The sequence below is a fragment of the Vipera berus genome (genome assembly GCF_964194415.1).
Source record: "Vipera berus genome assembly, chromosome: 5".
NCBI lineage: Eukaryota > Metazoa > Chordata > Lepidosauria > Squamata > Viperidae > Vipera > Vipera berus.
The window spans coordinates 6,089,554-6,111,353 of NC_138207.1; the positions used below are offsets into that span (position 1 = coordinate 6,089,554).

At 39.5% G+C, this 21,800-nt stretch overlaps 1 protein-coding gene across 1 annotated transcript; it reads right to left on the reverse strand.

The window, feature by feature from the left end:
- Positions 1-792: 792 nt before the first annotated feature.
- Positions 793-21,419, reverse strand: LOC308669337 (cytochrome P450 2C70-like; the record flags this gene model as incomplete). The annotated part of the gene is made up of 12 exons (XM_081329973.1): positions 793-861; positions 1,527-1,648; positions 3,330-3,471; positions 5,612-5,799; positions 9,525-9,666; positions 12,596-12,732; positions 18,017-18,062; positions 18,682-18,797; positions 19,090-19,239; positions 20,629-20,791; positions 20,876-20,977; positions 21,414-21,419. The coding sequence occupies 12 exons, from the start codon at positions 21,417-21,419 to the stop codon at positions 793-795; spliced, it is 1,383 nt and encodes a 460-aa protein (XP_081186099.1).
- Positions 21,420-21,800: the final 381 nt, after the last annotated feature.

Sequence of the window (21,800 nt, forward strand, 5' to 3'; positions counted from 1 at the left end):
AATTGTCAAAGCAGGAAACATCCAATGTTTACAGTGTTGACATCTGCTGAATTATAAGGTAACTGAACAGGTAGAATTTGCAATGCAACTAGCCTCATGCAGTCAAGTTTAGCATATTTGCAAATGGATCCACTGAAGGAGGAATCAGTGTTGGTATTTAAATGTCATATAGTTGCCCCACAAATTACATTGTGATCCCACAGTTTGTTCTTAGGTTTGGACCTTTCATTTAGTGACTGCGTGAAGTTGTGACAGTGCCAAATGAATGGTAGTTATTATGGGTCATTGAAGTTAAAGCTGTTGCAGTGACCTGTTTTCACACAATAGTGAGTGTCAACATTCCCTGCCAGCTTCCCACAAGCAAATCAATGGGGAAGCTGGCAGGAAATCAGTCACATATTTATATGATGTAGTCATGAAAAATCACATTTCACAATTATGTCAACCTGACCCCAATTCTGGCCTCAATTCCCAAGAAATACTATGTTCATTTTGCTTCATGTGATGGTTAAAGTGAGATTCTTTAATGAAACTAAAAAAAGATTGTAATCTTTTATTTATTTTTCTTTTAAAAAAATACATATAGCCCAGGGAGGACCAGAACCCTGATCTTTGGCTGAGGGAGGATGAGGCCAGGAAAATAGAGAAGGGAATTCTGTCAGGATTTTGGCAGGAAGATTTTTGGTGGGAGAGTTGGCTGGAATCCTGAAAGGTGAGAAGGGGCATTTATCTCAGACAAGACTAGAAATTTTAGTTAGAATAGCCCTGGAGCTTCTGCTGAGAGAGGAAGAATCAGGGAACGGAGATGAGGGCTGTCAGTTTCTGGTAGGAAGACTTTGGAGGAGGGAGTTGGCTGGAATCCTGAAAGGAGAGGGGAGATGGCAGAGGCAAACTGACCCAGACAGGGTGTTAAACTGAATAGCAACCCAATACCCGGTTTTAACTTAAAAAAAAATTGTCAGGCCAATTCAAAAATTAACCTCAATGAGAGCAATTGTTTTGAACTGTGATGTTTTCAGTACTGGTATGACAAAGCCTTGAAACAGAAAAAGACAATAAGATCTATAGAACTCAATAAACATCTAGATCAGGGGTGTCAAACTCAATTTCATTGAGGGCCACATCAGCATTGCGGTTGCCCTCAGGGGGCCGGGTGGGTATGGCCAGGGTGGGTGTGGCCTACTGGGTGGGTGTGGCTAGAGTGCGTATGGCCTACTGGGTGGGCGTGGCCAGCTCTACATTGTTCGCATCAAGGGTACCTATGGGGGCCTGGGCAGGAGTGGGACAGATCTGAGGGTCTCTGGCAGAAGGAGGGTCTCTGGGCCAGGGCCAAGGCAGTGGGGGCCGTTCCCTCACTGTTTCCAGGATGGCTTCGCGGGCCGCATGAAACCACTTCGCGGGCCGGATCCGGCCCCCGGGCCTTGTGTTTGACATGTCTGATCTAGATATTTTCCCTTCTATGGCGTTCTGGAGCGAGGAAGAGCACAGATCTTAAAAGGAAAGGGATGCAGAGTCACTCCTATTACTGGTTCTTCATTCAGCTTCTCCACTCCTTCTGAGAGTTGCAACCTAAATGCCCTCAGTAGGCTGGTGAACAGAATGAAGAGCTGAATCCTTGCAAAGAGTTCCCCCAAGCAGCTCCGAGCACCTACAGTGAAAATAAAATAAAAACACAAAAACAGTAGTGTCAACCTTTACTGCCTATTCATTGACCATTTAGGACATTTAACAACAATCTAAAATGGTATCTCAAACTGGTGGAGCAAGGCCTCCTTCATTCACTAAGCCAATACCAATTAACAGGAATAGAGTCTGCCTGAGTGGATAGTTTTAATAAATTTCATGAAACAAAGATGTATCAGTACAAACCCAAGGCTTACCTAGTCCAAGCTTCTGTTTCTATTGTAGAAATTAGGTATTGATGGGAAGACACCAGCAGGAACTGATTAGTGCAATTCTATATTAGTAACCATTTTTGTAGCCACTGTTCTCTTTTTTTACTCATTTAGATTCATTAGAATAGTCGACATGAAAGAACTATCTTAGGCTGAGAGTTTTTCAGGGTCTGGTTCCTCTTTCACACCCAGTCATGAGAAATCCCTAACCAAGATTAGCACTTTTGCCTGAAGAAAGAGGAAGGAGGCTTTATCCACATTTTAACATGCTTCAGCAGATGCATTGCTTTTTATTTTTCTCAAATCTCTTTTCCAACAGGTTTTAGCAATCCCATATATGGTTTTGTATCCCTGCATTTTCTGACAATGAAAAGAAGGGCTACATTTAAGGAAGCAGTTGTAGAGGCGATTCCTTGTAGGACAGAGTCACCTTGCAGGGAAAACAGGTGGCATAATAAAAAAATATACAAACAAATAAATTTGTAATAATTAAGAGCAGATGGTTGGATTAGCTGCTCTAAAAACAGTAATTCATACATTTTTATTGCTTTGCAGAACTCTTTTTATCTCCAATGAGTTGCCATTCTTCCCCACAGCTCAGCATACAGGATACGAAGGACCCCATCTTATATGTGTGATTTGAGCTGCTTCCTCTAATTCTTTCTCGAACCTCTCCTCTGACTCAACCCAGTGTCCTCTTCTAAATCATTGTCTTTGGATATCAGATACCACCAGCCCTTGATTCAGGATGGTGAGGTCTGATAGTGGTGACTGCGGTACATCAGATGCTCCTTCCCCAACTGTAGTAAATATACAAGGAAGCCCTCATTCCTGATCGACTTACCTTTTTCTCTCTTTTCTTCAAGCTGGGACCATTTTTTAAACAAAAATAGAGAGGAAGCATACAGTCCCAGGCCACTGCATAATGATCCTTTGGACCCTCTATGGATGTATTTCTGCTCTTTTTAACCCTGCCAGATGCTCTGGGGTGAGAGTGGAGGATCCATAAGATAAGGAGTATGGGGCCTCATTCTTTGGAGATCCACTCTGGGACTTTTGTCTCATCTTAGGAAAAATAAGGATTACAAGATTTGACCACACAACTCACTGACTGGAGCTAATATAGCTGTGTGCATTCTTGAGTTTTACTTACAGTAGGTTAATCTAACACCAGGAGAATTGCATCACTGAATGTTTCTTTCGGTTTTCATGCTACGCTGTTCTCCCCCCCCCCCCTTGCCCATTGATCCAGTTACATATAGTGGAAAAGAAGCTTCTTAATTTTCCTTCCCCCAAATCCCCAGTAGATATAGACTAAACGTTATTTTGCCCTTTAACCTGCGCACTTTCAAATGCAATCTCTTTCCTTGCAAGCAAAAGAAACCTACACATTTTTTTTTCCTTTTACGAAAGAGAAAGAAACCTACATATTACCTGCTCCAAACGGCATAAATGCTTCTTTAGTGACAAAATGTCCTTCTTTGTCCAGAAAATGGTTGGGGTTGAATTTTTCAGGCGTCTCCCATTGTTCAGGATCAAGGAGACAAGAACGCAGGTCTGGTAATATCATAGCTCCCTAAAATGAAGAAAGAGAGAAATGGAAGCATCTAGATCAGGGGCACCCAACCTTTGGGGCACTAGGGACTGGTTCTGTGGAGAGAGGTTTTTCCATGGACCAGAGGTGTGTGTGTGTTTCGCATGCTGCCTGCATCCCACGGATGCTTGTTTGAGCGGTCCTGTTTCTGGCATGTCGTGGACTGATGCTGGTCCATGGACTGGGGTTGGGGACCCCTGAACTAGACCATCTCATTTGTTTTTGGATATTCTATTTGTTTTCCTTGCACGTTTCAGGTATATATTTAGGTATATTCAGGTAGTCAGTTTTTTGTAGTGGTTAAGGTGGTAGCCTGGAAAAACCAGGAGACTATGAGTTCTAGTCCCAGTTTAGGCAAGAAAGCTGGCTGGATGACCCTCTATCAACCCAAACCATCTCACAGGGTTGTTGTTGTGGAAAAAAGAGGAGGAAAGAATATTAGGTATGTTTGTTGCCTTGAGTTGGGATAAAAATCCAACCTAATATTAATAAAATACTTCAAGCACTACCTGTGCTTAATCTGCAGGCTACTTCTGCAACCTCCCTTTTATTTCTTAATTTGTAGCCTGCATTTATTATTTTTAGGAATAATTAATCTGTCTTTTTGCTTGGACTCCCATCTCTTCTCTTCCTGGAAGCAGCTGAGAGGCAAATGGGGACTATCAACAAGCCAGGTTATCCTTCATTGAGATCATTTGTTTCTGAAAGTCTTGTGTGTTAGTGCTAATTTTCCCAAATGAAAGCCACTAACACAAAGTCTACTTGAGTTACAGCCTAGAGAGAAGCCCAGCGTATAGCAAATACAAGGGGTCATTTATGCATATGTGCCAAAAGAAAAGTGAGCCAACAGAGTTGTAGAAGCAGGAAGCATTGATGGTTTGATACTCACAACAGTGAAAGAAGTGAACAGCAAGCAGACAGCGTAAGTTTAAAAAGTAATCCTCATTCACACCTAGACATCAGCTAGGAATAATAATCAGAAGAGGAAACTGAGGCCCAGACAATGATTTCCACCATGAATGCTGCTCTATATTACCAAGAGGGATGTGAATCACTAAATCATGTATATGGAAAAAATAACTGCAAAGGAGAAGACTTAAGAATTTAATAAAAAATAAGCATTAGAGGACAGGCTATTTAAAAAATGGCCAGCACCTGTACTTCTGCTGTCCCTTTAAGGTCTCTCCCTAGCCAAATTAGCAACTGTTCACTATAAAAGTTGAACAGAGAGGCAGGTGTGGTGTGTTTGTCTGTGGAAATAAAGCACCTGAAGTAGTCTAAAACAGGCGGAAAGATATTCTCCAGTAGTAGGACTCAACAGGTGTAAGTTGGAGAGCTGTAGGAGGATTTGTAGTAATAGTGGGGACAAGTGGAATAGTGAGTAGTGAGTGCTGGCCTTTGAGAGTTTGTGTGTGTATTGCCTAGGTCTTACGTTGTTGGGTTGTCTCTCTTGTGTTATGGAGTCCACTGAGTTGGGTATACTTAAAAGAACCATGATAATAAGGCACTGAAACCTCTCAGGTGAGTTACTGGAAGAAAGCTTTGGGTTGGAAGTTGGCCTAGTGTGATAAGCCGGAAGTCTGACAAAACCAGCATTCATACATTCTTCCTTGAAAGACATGCTTAGCATAGCAGGAAGTGCATTCCAACAAAGTTTTAGCAAAGAGTGGAAGTTCAACAGGGCATCCGTATACAGATCCAGCTCTTAAAAGATGATTAGGGGGCTGGAGGCTAAAATGTATGATGTATGATGAACAGTGGCAGAATGGTGTGTCTAGTCTAACAAAGAGAATGACTAGATACGACATGATAGCAGTCTTTCAATATTTGAGAGACTGTCAACCTCTTCTTCAAAGCACCCAAAGGTAGGACAAGAAACTTATCAAAGACAGATTCAACCAAGAACTAAGAAATGTCCTGACAGTGAGAACAATTGATTGGTGAAATTATTGTTTTCACTGGGGGTTGTGGGTGATCCATCAGGTTTTTAAGAAAAGATTGGATAGTGATTTGTCCGGAATGATATAGGGTCACCTGTCCAAGGAGGCGAATTGGAACAGAAGACCTCTAATGTCCCTTCCAACTCTGTTATTCTGCACTTGGAATTCAGAAAGATTCACACCTTGGGAATGAGAAATCCATTGAGGTAAACATCCTTCACACATCTTCTTGGTATTCCAAAGAATGTGATGAATTTGCTTCGTATAATCTCATGAATCACAGCATTGGTGTAGGGCAGATTCCTCCGATCTCCGTAACAGATAGAGTGAGATGGATCCAAAACTGTTTCTATCTCCTTGTAGACCTTGTCTGAAAAAAAGGGTAAAAAAGTAACTTTTATTGAAGAACTTATAAATTATCTCAGAAAATAAGTAAGATGAATGTGGAGAGATACTTTTCCACCTGAATTATTTCATGTGGTTGCCCTTAAAGAGATTTTGAATAGTAAGTCAGCTGGAGTATAAAATTCTGAGAACAGGAAAGGATTGATGGAAGTGAAAATAATTGTGTAAAAACTAGTACCACTGTCCCATTCCAAACTGCAACCATTGCTCACTGTAGCTTCTGCTCCATAACAACTGTAACTTTAGGAAGTATTAAAGCTGAGAAGATGAGCCAAAGAATGCTGGGAAGTTCCTATTTCTAGGGATCCCCTATTATTTCTTACATCTGTTGGAAGATTAATTGAATATCAGCCTTGGAGGATCTCATCTATGATCCAAATCAGTCAAGCAGTGCACATGTTTTTCCATCTAGAATATTGTGTTCTGTGTATACCAAAATACCACTTTATAATGTCTTGATAAGATCACACTTGAAATACAGTATTACATCCAGTTTTGGTTGCCACAATGTAAAAAGATGTTGAGACTCTAGAAAGAGTGCAGATAAGAGCAACACCATTTGCAACAACGATATATCCTGGAGTGGAAAAAATGGATTGATTACATCCAGAATAAATATGGGACTAAAAAGTTTCATTTAGCATTTGAATAAGTACCGATGTGATATTTATATTGCTTGTAGTCATTTTATAAAAGCTAAAGTGTGATAGACTTAATAGTTCTTAATAGTTTATTGTTGTTAGCATATGGTAGTTTATGATTGTTTTCTACTTTTATACCTTGTATTTAGCTCTGGGAAGTCGGGGAGGGGGGGAGGGTTGGGTTGGGCTGGGAAGAGGGGGTGGGGGTGGGGAGGGGTTTTGTTAAAGATAAAATGTATTGAAAAACTTTTCAATAAAAATGATTAGGAGACATACCACTGAGAAAGAAAAGCAAGAAATCCAAGAAGAAACCAGCATGTCTGCACAAATCACACTCCAACGAACTAAATGTCAAAAAAGACAACCCCCAAAAAATGTAAAGAGGGGCACTTAATTAAAGCTGATTATCAGCAGATAGCTGATAATGCAAAGCTGAAGTCAGGAAAGCAAAGGCTCAGAACGAACAAAGATTAGCAATAGAAATAAAGGACAAAAAAAAAGCTTCTTCCAACATATTAACAACCAGAAAAAAAATCAAGGAAACTAGGCCCGCTAAAGAGAGAAGATGGCAAGGAAATTCCAGGCAACATGGAGAAAGCAGAGCCGCTTAATTCATACTTTGTGTCAGTCTCCACGAAAAAAGAAACTATAGCTGAACACACCAAAAAATCCACTGCAAAAGACATACTAGAAACAAAAATTAAAATAAACAAGAAAATGGTAAGGGAACACCGATCCAACCTTGACGAATATAAATCACAGGGACCTGACAAGCTACATCCCAGAATTTTGAAAGAGCTGACAAATGTGATCTCAGATATGTTGCACCACATCTTTCATAAATCCTGGAGCACTGGGGAAGTACCAGAGGATTGGAAAAGGGCTGATATGCCCCCATCTTCAAGAAAGGGGGAAAAAAAGAGACCCAGGAAACTAGAAACCAACCAGTTTAACATCAATACCTGGGAAGATCCTAGAAAAGATAATCAAAAAACTGATCTGCACACAACTAGAAGCAAACAAAGTCATAACTAGTAGCCAGCATGGGTTTGTTAAAAACATATCATGCCAAACCAATCTCATCTCATTCTTCAATAAATTGACTAAATTAATAGGCCAGCGAAATACAGTGGACATAGTATACTTAGATTTCAGTAAGGCATTTGACAAGGTAGACCATAACCTACTCCTTGGTAAACTAGGAAAAGGTAGGATAGACAACATCACCACTAGATAGATCTGTAGCTGGCTAACAAACTGTACCCAATGAGTAGTCCTCAATGGCACAACATCCACACAGAGATAAGTAAACAGTGGGGTACCACAAGGTTCCATCTTAGGCCCAGTACTCTTCAACATTTTCATCAATGACTTACATGAGAGAATAGAAGGGGAACTCATCAAATTCACAGATTACACCAAACTGGCAGGAGTAGCGAACACCCCAGAAGACAAACTCAGGATCCAAAAGTGGGCCCTATCCAACAAAATGAGTTTCAATGTGGAGAAAAGCAAAATCTTACATTTAGGAAGGGGAAAAAAAAGGCACAAATACAGTTTGGGCGAGACCTGGCTTAAAAACAGTAACTCTGAGAGGGACCTTGGCGTCCTAGTGGACGATCACTTGACTATGAGCCAGCAGTGTGCAGCAGCAACCAAAAAAGCTAATGCAATCCTGGGCTGTTTAAACAGGGGTATAGAATCAAGATCACATAAAGTAATATTACCGCTTTATAAAGCCCTAATAAGACCACACCTGGAATACTGCAGCCAATTTTGGTCACCGTATCACAAAAAAGATGTTGAGAGTTTGGAAAAAAATCAGAGAAGAGCAACTAAGATGATCAAGGGCCTGGAGACTAAAACATACAAAGGAGGGCTGTGGGACTTGGGTTTGGCTAGTCTAAAGAAAATAAGACATAGGGGAGACATGATAGCAGTGTTCCAGTATCTGAGGGGCTGCCACAAGGCAGAGGGGCCCAGGTTGTTCACCAAAGCACCAGAGGGAAGGACAAGAAACAATGGTTGGAAACTGATCAAAGAGAGAAACAGCCTGGAATTGAGGAGAAACGTCCTGACAGTGAGGACAATCAACCAGTGAAACAGCTTATCCCCAGAAATTGTGGGCCCTCCATCACTGGAGATTTTTAAGAGGAGACTGGACATTCACCTGTCTGAGACAGTATAGGTTCTCCTGCTTAAGCAGGGGGCTGGACTAGAAGACCTCCAAGTTCCCTTCCAGCTTCTATTATTCTCTACTCTACATTCTATTCTATTCTATTCTATTCTATTCTATTCTATTCTATTCTATTCTATTCTATTCTATTCTATTCTATTCTATTCTATTCTATTCTATTCTATTCTATTCTATTCTATTCTATTCTATTCTATTCTATTCTATTCTATTCTATTCTATTGAAAAGAAGGACTAGGGGTGACATGATAGCAGTGTTCCAATAATAGCTAAGGGTTTGCCACAAAGAAAAGGGAATCCTGGTATTCTCCAAAGTATCTGAGTGTAGGACAAGAAGCAACAGACAGAAACTAATCAAGGAGAGAAGCAACCTAGAACTAAGAAAAAAATTCCTGACAGTTATAACTATTAATCAGTGGAACAATCTGCCTCCAGAGGTTGTGGGTGCTCCAACCCTGCAAACTTTCAAGAAGAGATTGGACAACCATTTGTCTGAAATGGCATGGGATTTCCTGCCTGAGCAAGGGATGGACTAGAAGACCTCCAATGTCCCTTCCAAGGACGTCTCCGTGGTCATGTGGCCAGCATGACTAGACGCCAAAGGCGCACAGAATGCTGTTACCTTCCCACTGTAGTGGTCCCTATTTTTCTACTTGCATATTTACATGCTTTCAAACTGCTAGGTTGGCAGAAGCTGGGACGAGTAACAGGCGCTCACTCTGTTATGCGGCACTCAGGATTCGACCCGCCAAACTGCCAACCTTTTGATCAACAAGCTCAGCATCCTAACCCACTGAGCCACCGCGTCCACCAGAGGAATTGTACTTCCCATTAAAAATTCTACTTTATTGTCACCTTGGATATCTGGATGAGTTGCCATTAGTAGCAATGCCCATTGCAGAACACTACTAGTTGTGTCTGTCCCAGCAAGAAAGATGTCACCAAGGCAATGAGCCAAGTTGTCTTCATCATAGGTAGAATTTGGATCATCCTTGCTCTAAAGTTAACAGTGAGAAAGGTGAAATGTCATTTTCTTATTATTTTTGTTATTGATCATTGCACAGTCACCCAGATGTTCAGACTGGATTTGGCATTTTTGTTTACCTATCAAGTCCTTACCAAGGACCTGGGATAGGCAGATGTGGATGTTTGAATTGATGGTGTTACAGATATTGTCGCAGGATGGAAGCTGTTCCCGTAAGGCTGCCTTTTGCAATTACTGATGGCAAATTTGTCAATGCCAATGGTGTCCAAGTGGTGCTCCAGTTGTTTTGGGATTGGACCCAAGGCGCTGATTACTAGTGATGCTACGCTTGCTTGCCTTTGCCAAAGTCGTTCTATTTCTTTTTTTTTAGAAATGTTTTGTTCAGTTTTTACAATAACATCATAGTTGTTCTATTTCTATTTGTAGGTCTAGAATGACTGTGGCAAAGGCAAGCAAAGGTAGTACCAATAGGAATAAGCTCTTTCGGTGCAATCCCAAAACTACTATTACTATTGTTGTTGTTGTTATTTCTTTCCCAAACCTAGTGTTTCCCTTTCTAGTTCATGGTCCATTTTCTCTGTAGAGATTGAAGCTGTATTTAAACCATCAGGATGAAATAGGGCTAGAGACAGTGATTATAAAAGTGGGACATATTTATGAAATATATAGACCATATTTTGATAACTTCAGTGAAACTAAATATTAGGAACAATTTTGACTCATCATTGAGCTTCCGCCCCTATAAAAATTTTTAAACTGTGTCTGGGGTACATTATAAATTCTTTTATTAGCTCAAAGTGATGTCATCTCAGAGCTATTAATTTCTCTTTCTCTGTGTATGTGTGAAACAGACTTTATTCATGTAAGGAGAATAAGCCATTCACCAATTATGCCACTGAGCTATATGCACTGACATGGAAGGATGTGGTGTTTCATCTGATGCTTCTTTTTATTAATCATATTTTTGTCTTTATACTATACTAGTACAGTAGTATATGATATCCTTTCCCAAAATTCAAGTTGGCCAATGCAACACTTAATAAATTTATTTATTTATTTATTTATTTATTTATTTATTTATTTATTTATTTATTTATTTATTTATTTATTTATTTATTTATTTATTTGACTTATATACCGCCCTATTCCCATAGGACTTAGGGCAGTTTGCAGAGCAATTAAAACCATACAATACAAAAGTTAAAATAAATTTAAAACAATTAATTAAATTTAAGCCCAAAAGTTAAAACTTTAAAACCCAATTAAAAACCCCTCAGTCTAGGCCAGACAGCTCAAAGAGCCAAGTTTTAAGGTCCCGGTGAAATGAACGGAGGTTGGAGGCAGTTCTAAGTTCCCTCGGAAGTTGGTTCCAAGGGGCAGGCGCACCCACAGAGAAGGCCCTCTCTCTGGGAGTCACCCGCCGGCAATCCTTCACCGGCGGTATCCTAAGAAGGCCCTCCCTGTGGGAGCGCACAGGACGATGGGGAGTTAATGTTGGCAGCAGGTGTTCCCTCAGATAATCCGGACCCAAGCCATTTAGAGCTTTATAGGTCTGTCTATCTCCTCTTCTTTCAGGAGAACCAATTTGATGCAGTGGTTTAGGCACCAGGCTAGAAAGTGATAAACCATGGGTTCTAGACCTGCCTTGGGCACAAAGCCAGCTGGGTGATCTTGGGCCAGTCACCTTCTCTCAGCCCTATACAGGAGGCAGTGGCAAGCCACCTCTGAAAACCTTTCCAAGAAAACTGCTAGGCAATTTCCAGGCATTGGAGACAATTGAACAGAAGCAAAAAAAAAAAAAAAAAACATCCTGCTCTCTGTGATGTGTCCTTGGACTGGATTTGTTTCTTTTGCTCTTAAAAAATAATATTTTTCATCCTTTGTTACAGCAAGAGCTACTTTAACAAGAACTAGAAAACTGAACATGCTTACCAATCCTGTGGTAAAGACTCTGGAAAGTAACCTAGATAGCAATCAGCAAGAACACAAACCCAAACAAAAAGATCTTGGACATACAGTGTTTTGTTAAAGTCCAGTGAAACAAAATCAAATTTGTAGGTTCTGTTGTTATAGCTAATCTCAAAGTTATCTTAACTTCTGTGGACTGGCTTTTGTGGTCTGCTCTACCTAATGGGACTGAGACCTTTAATTTTTGTTGTTGTTAGCCGCCCTGAGTCCCTCGGGAGATAGGGCGGGATATAAGTCCCATAAATAAATAAATAAATAAATAAATAAATAAATAAATAAATAAATAAATAAATAAATAAATAAATAAAATATGAATCATATTTTTGATCAGAGTAGGAATAGCCACTGATCCTTTCTGGTTGTGAACCAATAGTATATTAATTGTTTCTGTTGTAGTTAAATCAACTGCGTCAATATTGTCCATGCGAGTGATTATGGCAGGAGGGGGAATAGATGGCAATCTTATTCCATGGTGACAGGTATCTACTCCAACAACATGGAGAATTGTTTGCAACTCCTATTTACAGTTGAAAGAAGAAGCTCCCAATATCTTAATCAAGTAGAATTGCCACAGAAAGCAAATAAGGCTGTCCTTAACTTACAATTCACTCAGTGACCGTTTAAAGTTATAAAGGCACTGAAAAAAGTGACTTATGATCATTTTGTTATACTTAGGACTATTGTAGCATCCCTACGATTGTGTGATTTACATTCAGATGCTTGCCAACTGACTCACGGTTGGAGTGTCCCAGGGTCATGTGATCCCCTTTTGCAACCTTCTGCCAAGAAATTTCAATGGGGAAACCAGATTCACTTAGCCCTGTGACAACAGTGGTGATTCATTTAACAAATTCATTCATTTATGGCAAGAAAAGCCATAACACTGGGTAAAACTCAGTTAACAAATTTCTCACTTAGCAACCTAAATTTTGGGCTTGATTGTGGTCACATGTTGAAGACTACCTGTACTTACTTTCTCCATTTGAAGCAAATAGTAATCAATGAAATCTTGTGGTTCATGCAGGTTTTGGTACTCTTTATGATGTGTGATCTCCTTCTTTATAATAGCAAGTATATTCTCCCCAGCAGACAAGGCTTTCTGTTGAGGCCCTGGGAGATAGTGCATGATAAATGGAAAAAATTCATATATCTACAAAGAAGAGAAAGCAAATCCTGTTAAAAGACAGCAGGACGCATGAACCATAAATCAATTTCTATAAATTACAATTTCAGCCTCATGATCTGTCACCATATCTGATATTGAACAAATTTCTTTGATTCTAACTGCATGACGTTTTGAACATAGAAAGAAGCAGACAAACCCTGATAAACATATATTCCCTTGATTGCTAACAAAAGTCAACAAAGGAATACACAAATGTATAGAATTTCTATTCTAGGCTAGGTTTCTAAACACATAATGCCACCAAACAGTCCAATTTATATTCCCAAAACCCCAATGGTTCTCTTGTACTTTCCAAATTATTCAACAACTCTCTCTCTCTCTCTCTCTACATATATATATATATATATATATATATATATATATATATATATATATATATATATATATATATATATATATATATATATATATATATATATATATATATATATATATATATAAAGTTAAAGGTACCCCCCGCACATGCGTGCTAGTCGTTTCCGACTCTAGGGACCGGTGCTCATCTCCGTTTCAAAGCCGAAGAGCCAGCGCTTGTCCGAGGACGTCTCCGTGGTCATGTGGCCGGCATGACTAGACGCCAAAGGCGCACGGAACGCTGTTACCTTCCCACCGTAGTGGTCCCTATTTTTCTACTTGCATTTTTACGTGCTTTCGAACTGCTAGGTTGGCAGAAGCTGGGACGAGTAACAGGCGCTCAGTCTGCTACGCGGCACTCGGGATTCGACCCGCCAAACTGCCGACCTTCTGATCGACAGGCTCAGCGTCCTAACCCACTGAGCCACCGCGTCCCATATATATATATATATATATATATATATATATATATATATATATATATATATATACATATATATATATGTTTAAGTATTTGTCAAGGCTCTTTGAATGGACCTTGCTAATTAACTCTTTCATTCCTGTTTTGGCCCGGCTCAGGGCTTATCCACAGGAACTAGTCAACTTATGACAGCTCATTATTTGTGCAAATTATTCAAATTGCTAATAAAGAATTTGGGAGGCTAAGATGATCATTTCGAACTCTTTATGTTCTCATCAGTTAGTCATACCCTTTATCTGAGATTCGAACCCGGGCTGATTATATATCAGGCAGTGTTTTAACCTCCTGAGCCACGGGTTCCTTCTCTCTTATATTAGCTGGAAGGCAAGGCAAATGTATGTTTAAGTATTTGTCAAGGCTCTTATATATATATATATATATTCCATAAAATAATTCAGTGAAATGACAGTTCTGGTAATTCCCATGGCTCCATTGTTCTGGCTAATTCTGCATCACTCAGAGAAGAAGGAAGGCAGTGACCACAATACTCACGATGTGGGAAAAGGTTGTTAAAAATTTTAAAAGAATGTCCATGGATTCCATCAATTCCAGAAACTCCTTGTCTTTAGTGGGAAAACAATGCCCCAAAACCATAGCACAGATCACCTTGCCAACAAAATGTGTAATGTACACTGAGGGGTCAAATGGCTGTCCTGATAACAGAAAACTTTCATTAATATTCACATTAATTCTGGCTCTCCTGTTAATAATAAAAGCAATTTGGTCTAACAGAGCTTATTAAAAATTAATAATGCTGGGAGTAAAAAATTAGTGTGCCCTGGTGGTGACTGGTGCTGCCAGTTGTTGTTCCGGTACAAGTGGTTTAAAGTCAGTAACTCTTGTGCTGTTATATTGGGGCATGCGGGATAATGCATCTGCCAGGAAGTTCTTTCCCCCCGGTAAGTGTTTGAGAGTGAAATTGAATCGGTGAAAGTGTTGGGACCAGCGGGCTTGCTTAGGAGTGAGCTTCCTGGGCGTTTTTAGTGCTTCTAAATTTTTGTGGTCATCATCTGATGAGAAAATCAAACAGATTGCATTTAGTAGAAGATAAAACAGATTCCTGACAAAACTAACAGAGAAATATTTCTCCCAAAAGGTAGAGAAGGGAACTACAGGGTCAGCCAGTGGACTTAATTCTCACTAACAGAGATGAAATGTTAGAAGCTGTGGAAGTTATGGGAACCTTGGGGGGGGAGTGATCATGCAATATTGGAATTCAACATTATGCAAGCTCAAGCAATAAAGAAAAGTCAAACTAAAGTCTTGGACTTCAAGAGAGCTGATTTCAATAAATTTAGAGCTTGAGGAGGATTCCATGGAGGAGAATCCTCAAGGGGAAAACAACCAAGAAGCTTGGAAAACTTTGAAATGTGAGATTATAAAATCCCAATCTAGCCCAATTCCAATAAAGCAGAAAAATAAGAGATTTCAAAAGAAACCAGCATGACTGCAGAAAAAAAACCCTCTGATAAACTGAAAGACAAAAAGGACACATATAATAAGTGGAAAGAGAGGCACATAACTAAGGCAGAATATCAGCAAATAGCCCAAAGTTGCAAAGATGAAGTCAGGAAAGCTAAGGCCCAGAATGAACTAAGGTTTGAAACAAAAGTAAAAAAATATGTATAAAAAAGCTGCTTTCAACATGTCAAAAAGCAAGGAAAAAAAGTCAAGGAAATGACTGGTCCATTAATGGGAGAAAATGGAAAGAAGGTTGACGAGCAGTGGGGAGAAAACTGCTTAACACATTTTTTTGTATCTGTCTTTATGCAAAAAGAAAAAACCCCACCAACCTATAAAAAATACTGTAAAATGTAGATTAGGAGTATAAATCAAAATAAGCAAGAAAATGGTAAGAGAACACCTATCCACTCTAGCTGAGTTCCTGTCATGGTTCCACTAGATGAAACCCATCAAAAGAACTTTAAGACAAAAATTCTTCCTCAAAGAAGATTTTATTCAGGAAACAAAGTATCAGCACTACATAGCTGAACCCAGAAACTAATTTCCCTTCCCCTGGATACAAAGTAACAAAGTGCAATTCCCACCCCCAATAAGCTGTCATAAATCACATTCTCCAATTAGTCTAAAATGTGAGCTTTCTCCCTAGCTCCTCAGCCTGCCAAAATGTTATCAGCTCGTCCTTGGGTTCCCACAAAGCAGCGTTATTGTTATGGTTAACTGAGCTCAAACTTTCATCCCAACACACACACACACACACCACTTCTGCACCTGATTTCTAAATACCAGAAAAAGCATGTTAAAAGCAAAGAGAAAATGGCTGCAATTTTCATCAGTTGTCAGAGCGGGAACATCCAATGTTTACAGTGTTGACATCCACCCCCTCCCCTTACAAAAAGGATAAATCCTGCAGTTCAAACAAAATCATAGGTTAGGGGTTGTCCCTTGGCTTATTAGGGTGTTTTTCATAGAATTTACTAATGAGCCTGTCACCTTTTACATCACTAGATTTTACCCATGTGGCTTCAGACAATGGATATCCTTTCCACTACACTAAGTACTGTAACTTTCCCTTAAAAAGTCTAGAATCAAGAATGCGCTTCACTTCATAATGGGTCTGTCCAGCTACCATTAGAGGGCCAGGTGCCTTCTTAGGGGGTGGTCGTAATATAGAACCCCGGAAAAGTTTCAGTAGGCTAACAATGGAACACAGGGTGGACTTTCCCTAAGACTTTCCCTAAGAGGTTTTAACTCCACCGTGACTGGGTTAATGATTCTTATGATGGAGAAGGGACCTAGATACTTCAGTCCCAACTTCTTACTAGACAACTTAAGTTGTGGATAAGCAAACTTTTCCCCCAACCTGGAATGACCTTTGGGGAGCCCTCTTTTTATCTGCTTGTTTTTCATATGTCTCAGAAGCCTTTTTCAAAGCAATTTTCATTTTGTCCCAAATCTCCTCCCACCCCCTCACCCACTGGTCAAGCATTTGGGTAGCAGAAGTTCCCTGAGGATATTCGGTATTGGGTTGAATTCTTTTCCTGTGGCAACTTTAAAAGGTGTAAAATCAGTGCTGCTGTGAACAGAGTTATTGTAAGCCACCTCTACGAAAGGGAGGAGTTTGTTTGCTGATAATCCACATAGCATCTGAGGTACTGCTCCACCACTGAGTTTGCTTTTTCAGCCGCCCCATTCATAGATGGGTGAAAAGCCGATGACAGTCCTTGCAACGAGCCAATTTACTTGAGGAAACCCCTCCAGAACTTGGCCATAAATTGTACCCCTCGGTCTGAGTTTATCTGCCTTGGTGTGCTGTGCAGCCTGTAAATGTGCTTAAGAAACATCTTGGTTAATTTCTGGGCTGACAGGAGTCCTTTGCAGGTGATGAAATGAGCCTGCTTTGAAAAAAGATCTATCACAGTCCAAATTACCATATACACCCTACTTTGAGGTAACTCCACTATAAAATCCATAGCAATTTCTTCCCATGAATGAGAAGGGTCTGCAACTGGTTGCAATAGTCCAAGGGAGTTTCCCATAATTCTTTTCATGGTGGCACACACAGCACAGCTCTTGATGTAGTTCTCTACATCCCGTTTCAAACCTGGCCACCAGAATTATCGACAAACCAGATGCAGTGTTTTTAAATAGCTGAAGTGTCCAGCTTGTTTCACATCATGACCATGCTGGAGAGCATTGAGGCAGAGGGTTTTGGGCAAATACAACTTCCCCCCTTTATAAGCCAATCCATCTTTGCATATCAAGGAGGTTTGATTGTCCTTGAACTATCAATCGTTGAGGAGTTCTGTTTTAATTTCCTCATCCCAGGGTCATTGGGGTTTGGGAGTCTCAAAGATGGGGCTCTTTGTGGCATTAGTTGAGAAGCAGCTTGTGGTGTAGATATGATTGCTTCATTAATCTCTTCACATTGGCTCTTATATTGAGGCAATCTGGATAAAGCATCAGCTAAATAGTTTTTTTCCCTGGTATATACTTCAGAGTGAAGTTAAATCAGTTAAAATATTGTGCCCATTGTACTTGCTTTGGGGACAGTTTGCGGGGAGTTTTCAGTGCCTCTTGGTTTTTGTGATCAGTCCATACTTCGAAAGGAACCTTGCTCCCTTCTAGGTAGTGCTGCCAGTTTAATAGAGCCCAACAAACTGCAAAGGCTTCCTTCTCCCACACTGCCCACCTTCTCTCTCAGTCAGTGAACTTTTTCAAGGTAGGCACACAGCTGCAGGACCCCCTCATGGCTTTTTTGCAATAGTACAGCTCTGACAGCCATGTCGCTGGCATCGGCTTGAATCACAAAGGGCTTCCCCAGGCAGGGATGCTTTAGGACCAGCTCAACCACAAATAATCTTTTCAGGTTTTCAAAAGCAGTTTGATAATTCATAATCCATGTTAGTGGCTGGCCCGGTCACGGCTTTCCCCCATCTTTGCCAGTTTTAAACAAGTCTGAAGAGATAAAGCAATTTCGGCAAATGAGGGGATGAATTGTTGGTAAAAGTTAGTAAACCCCAGAAAGCTTTGAAGCTGTTTGCGAGTCTTTGGGGGTTGCAATTTGATTACAGCTCTCACTTTACCAGGATCCATTTCAATGCCCTCACTGGAAATTCTGTAGCCTAGATAATCCAGTTGGGTCTGATGGAATTCACACTTTGATAGTTTAACATATAGTTTAGCATTCAACAATTTCTTTAGCACTTCTTGCACTAGCTTCACGTGGTCAGCCATATTCATGCTGTATATGAGGATATCATCAAAATACACCAAAAACCCCTTGTACAAATGATTGTGCAGCACCTGGTTGATTAGCTGCATGAAGACAGCAGGAGCCCCCTGTAGTCTAAAAGCGGTCTTCCATTCATCTCCTTTTCTTATTCTCATTCAGTAATATTCCTGTCTTAGATCCAATTTAGTGAAGATGCTCCCCTTTGCTAGATGGGTTAGTAGGTCCTTCAGGAGGGAGAGGGGGTACTTATTTTCTATGCTCACAGCATTTAACCCCTTATAGTCCACACAGAGATGAAGCAACCCATGTTTATTTTTCTTTAAATAACACTGGAGACCCCACCTGAGATTTGGCCGGCTCAATGAATCCTCTTACTAGGTTCTTGTTCACGTATTGCTGCAGTTCATCCATTTCGAGGGGGGTCATGGCGTACATCCTCGGCCATAAGAGTTTAGCTCCTGCCAACAGTTAAATGGCGCAGTAATTGGGCTGATCGGGTGGCAGGATATCGCATTGTTTCTCACTAAATTCCTCCACTAGATACCGGTAATCACTGGGGATGAGTGGCTCACCTGGATGTGGCAGGGTAGCTATGTTTGCTAACTCAATAGATGGCCTAGATTCTTCAGTAACGTCGGCCAAATTAAGAGGGCCCTATAGGTAATCTCACAGTCCTCATCCCCCTTTCCCACCAAATAAAAGGCTTCCAGACTTAGATCCGTGCCAGTATCGCTTGAGGTTATCAGATACCTTTTTTACTTCCAAACTCTTCCAAAAATCTCTCGACTTCTGCTTGTATTTGGGTTTCCAGGCCATTTTTCCCCAGGCCTAACTTCCTCATGGTAACAACACTCAGCCGCCTTTGCTGCAACCATATGTGACCATTTGAAAATGCAATACCTGAATAATCAAAGATTAAAAGGAAAGAATAGCTCATACCAATACAAAAAATAATTCTTTATGGCTTAGAAAATAGCTCTAATTTCTTTTCCTGTGTTTAAGAATGCATAAGTGAAATTGGTGACATATAACTTTAATAAGTAAATAAATAAGAATCCAATCCCTGACTGCCAAGTTTTGACACTCAACTGCAGCATATACTGTGGAAAATGGAAATGAGGGAAAATAAGATCTCACTGTTAAAAAATGAAAAAATTGGATTCTTAATAACTTAGAAAACCTTGATTTATATATATAACAAATATATAACATTTAACATAGCACAGTACTTAAACAAAATGGTTCACTTGAGATCTGCATATGTGGGACTGATTGGGGTAGATTGCAAGGGTGACTCCAAAATATAATTTTATCATATTTTACCTATATCTTAAACTATTGTACTCTATTAAAATTTCATTTTAGATGGCATTTTATTCCAATTTTATTTTAAATTGTATTTTATCCCAATTCCATTTTAAATTGTATTTTATCAAATTCCATTTTAAATTGCTTTTATAAAATTTTAGTAATAATTTGTTGCTGGAACTTTGCACTTTGATATGGCCCAAGGGCTAATCAATAAAGACTTATTATTAACTTTAATAAGTAAATAAATAAGAATCCAATCCCTGACTGCCACGTTTTGACACTCAACTGCAGCATATACTTTGGAAAATGGAAATGAGGGATAATAAGATCTCACTGTTAAAAAAATAAAAAATTTGGATTCTTAATAACTTAGAAAACCTTGATTTATATATAGAGGACAACACTAAAGAATTCCAAAAAATTCTTTGTAGATGGGCTAGCGCTACCCTAACTTTTTTCAAGTTCGAGGATTCAAGTCTTTTAAGATTCCAAAGAGTCATTATAAACAACTCCTTATAATGCCATTTATAATCTAAAGTAACACCCAAAATGAAGAGCCTAACGTAAACTGAGCCAGATGTTGGCCATATATTTTTATACGTGCTTTATCAATTTCCTAAAAATTCTGCTTTTTCTTGATTTGGTCTGCAGTATTAAACACTGCCTATTTCATGATTCTGCTCCTCATGTGAGCTACCAAATAATCCTCCTGTTAAGAATAAATTCTATCTATATGAAATTATGAAAAGAACTGTCACAGCAAAGATGCAACAATCACCTCACTTTATGACATATTTGACAAATACAGTGCAATAACTCAGATTGGTCACCGAAGATCTATATTTCCTTTCATTTCATGTTTCTCTTCAATTTCTGTAATATTCAATATCTTTATCTAAAACCTGTGCGTAGATACATGGATGTGTAGAGACTAACTCTGGAGAGCATATTAAATCCACAGAGTTGGACAAAACTTACCCCTTTTTTGGCCAAGAGTCAATAAGAATGGTGTAACCGGGCGATCAGCAAAAGCTTCTGCATGTTTAATTAATGCTTCTTTCACTGTCTGGTATCCAGAGAAGACTATAATATAATAATTTCCGCCCCACAGAGAATAAACGTTCCCATATTGCTTCGCCAGCTGCAATTAGTACAAAGTTAAAAAGATCTATCAAGATCCCCTTCTCTGTATTGTTATTTGATTTAAGCATTTAAAGAGACATACCTCTATTAATGTCTTCTCTGACAAGATAGTCCCTTCCAACAGTCTTCCTGCTAGCAAGGAAATTCGAGAAGGTCCTGGCGGATGGTCTTCGCGTTTACTGAACTGTTTCAGAATGGAAAGTATCAAGCACAGAATCACAGTGATAAAGAATAATAGTAGCGTCACCATTCTCCTGCCTTCCCTTTTTCCAACTTTGAGTGGCTGCTGCAAAAATGTGGGACAGAAGCCTTTTCCCTATTGGCTTTCAATTTTCTTTCTATATATTCTTCCTTTCTTGCCTTGGTATTTTTCTTCTACCACTGCCCTTTATATTTTGTACTAATTAAAATACCTTGTGATTATCTCAACCAATAAGCTGTGGATTATACCCTTTCGCAGATGTATGACACAATACAATTGCATGAAGTTGAAACATCAGAGATTACACAAGCCTAGTTTTGCAAAGGATCAATTATGTATCGTAGATACCAAGGATGAACAAATCATTATGGGGAAAAATGATGCCATGTCTTTTTATTTCCAGAGTTTTAACTGTTACTCTCATGGTCTCTGAGATCTATATCAAAGGAAGATACTGATATCTTCTTTTAAGATGTTGCTTTATTCCTGGTTTCCTAGCAACTTGTCATAAACATGTTTTTGTATTTTGCTTTTCTGCTGTTCCAGAGAAGTACAGTTGAGGCAGTTCTGACTAGGGTGGTTTTTTGCAAAGTCAGAATATTCAGGTCTAATAATTTCAAAATGTCCATGTATCTAGGCTTTTGTATTGCTCCAAGGGCTCCCGTTACTATTAGTATAACTATTGAATTCCTCCACAATCGCTCAACTTCAATTTGCAGATTGCGGTATTTTGGTTTTTTTGTTTTTCTAGTTGTTTCTCATTATTATTGTTGTTGTTGTTGTTGTAATCAGTCTCTAAACATTG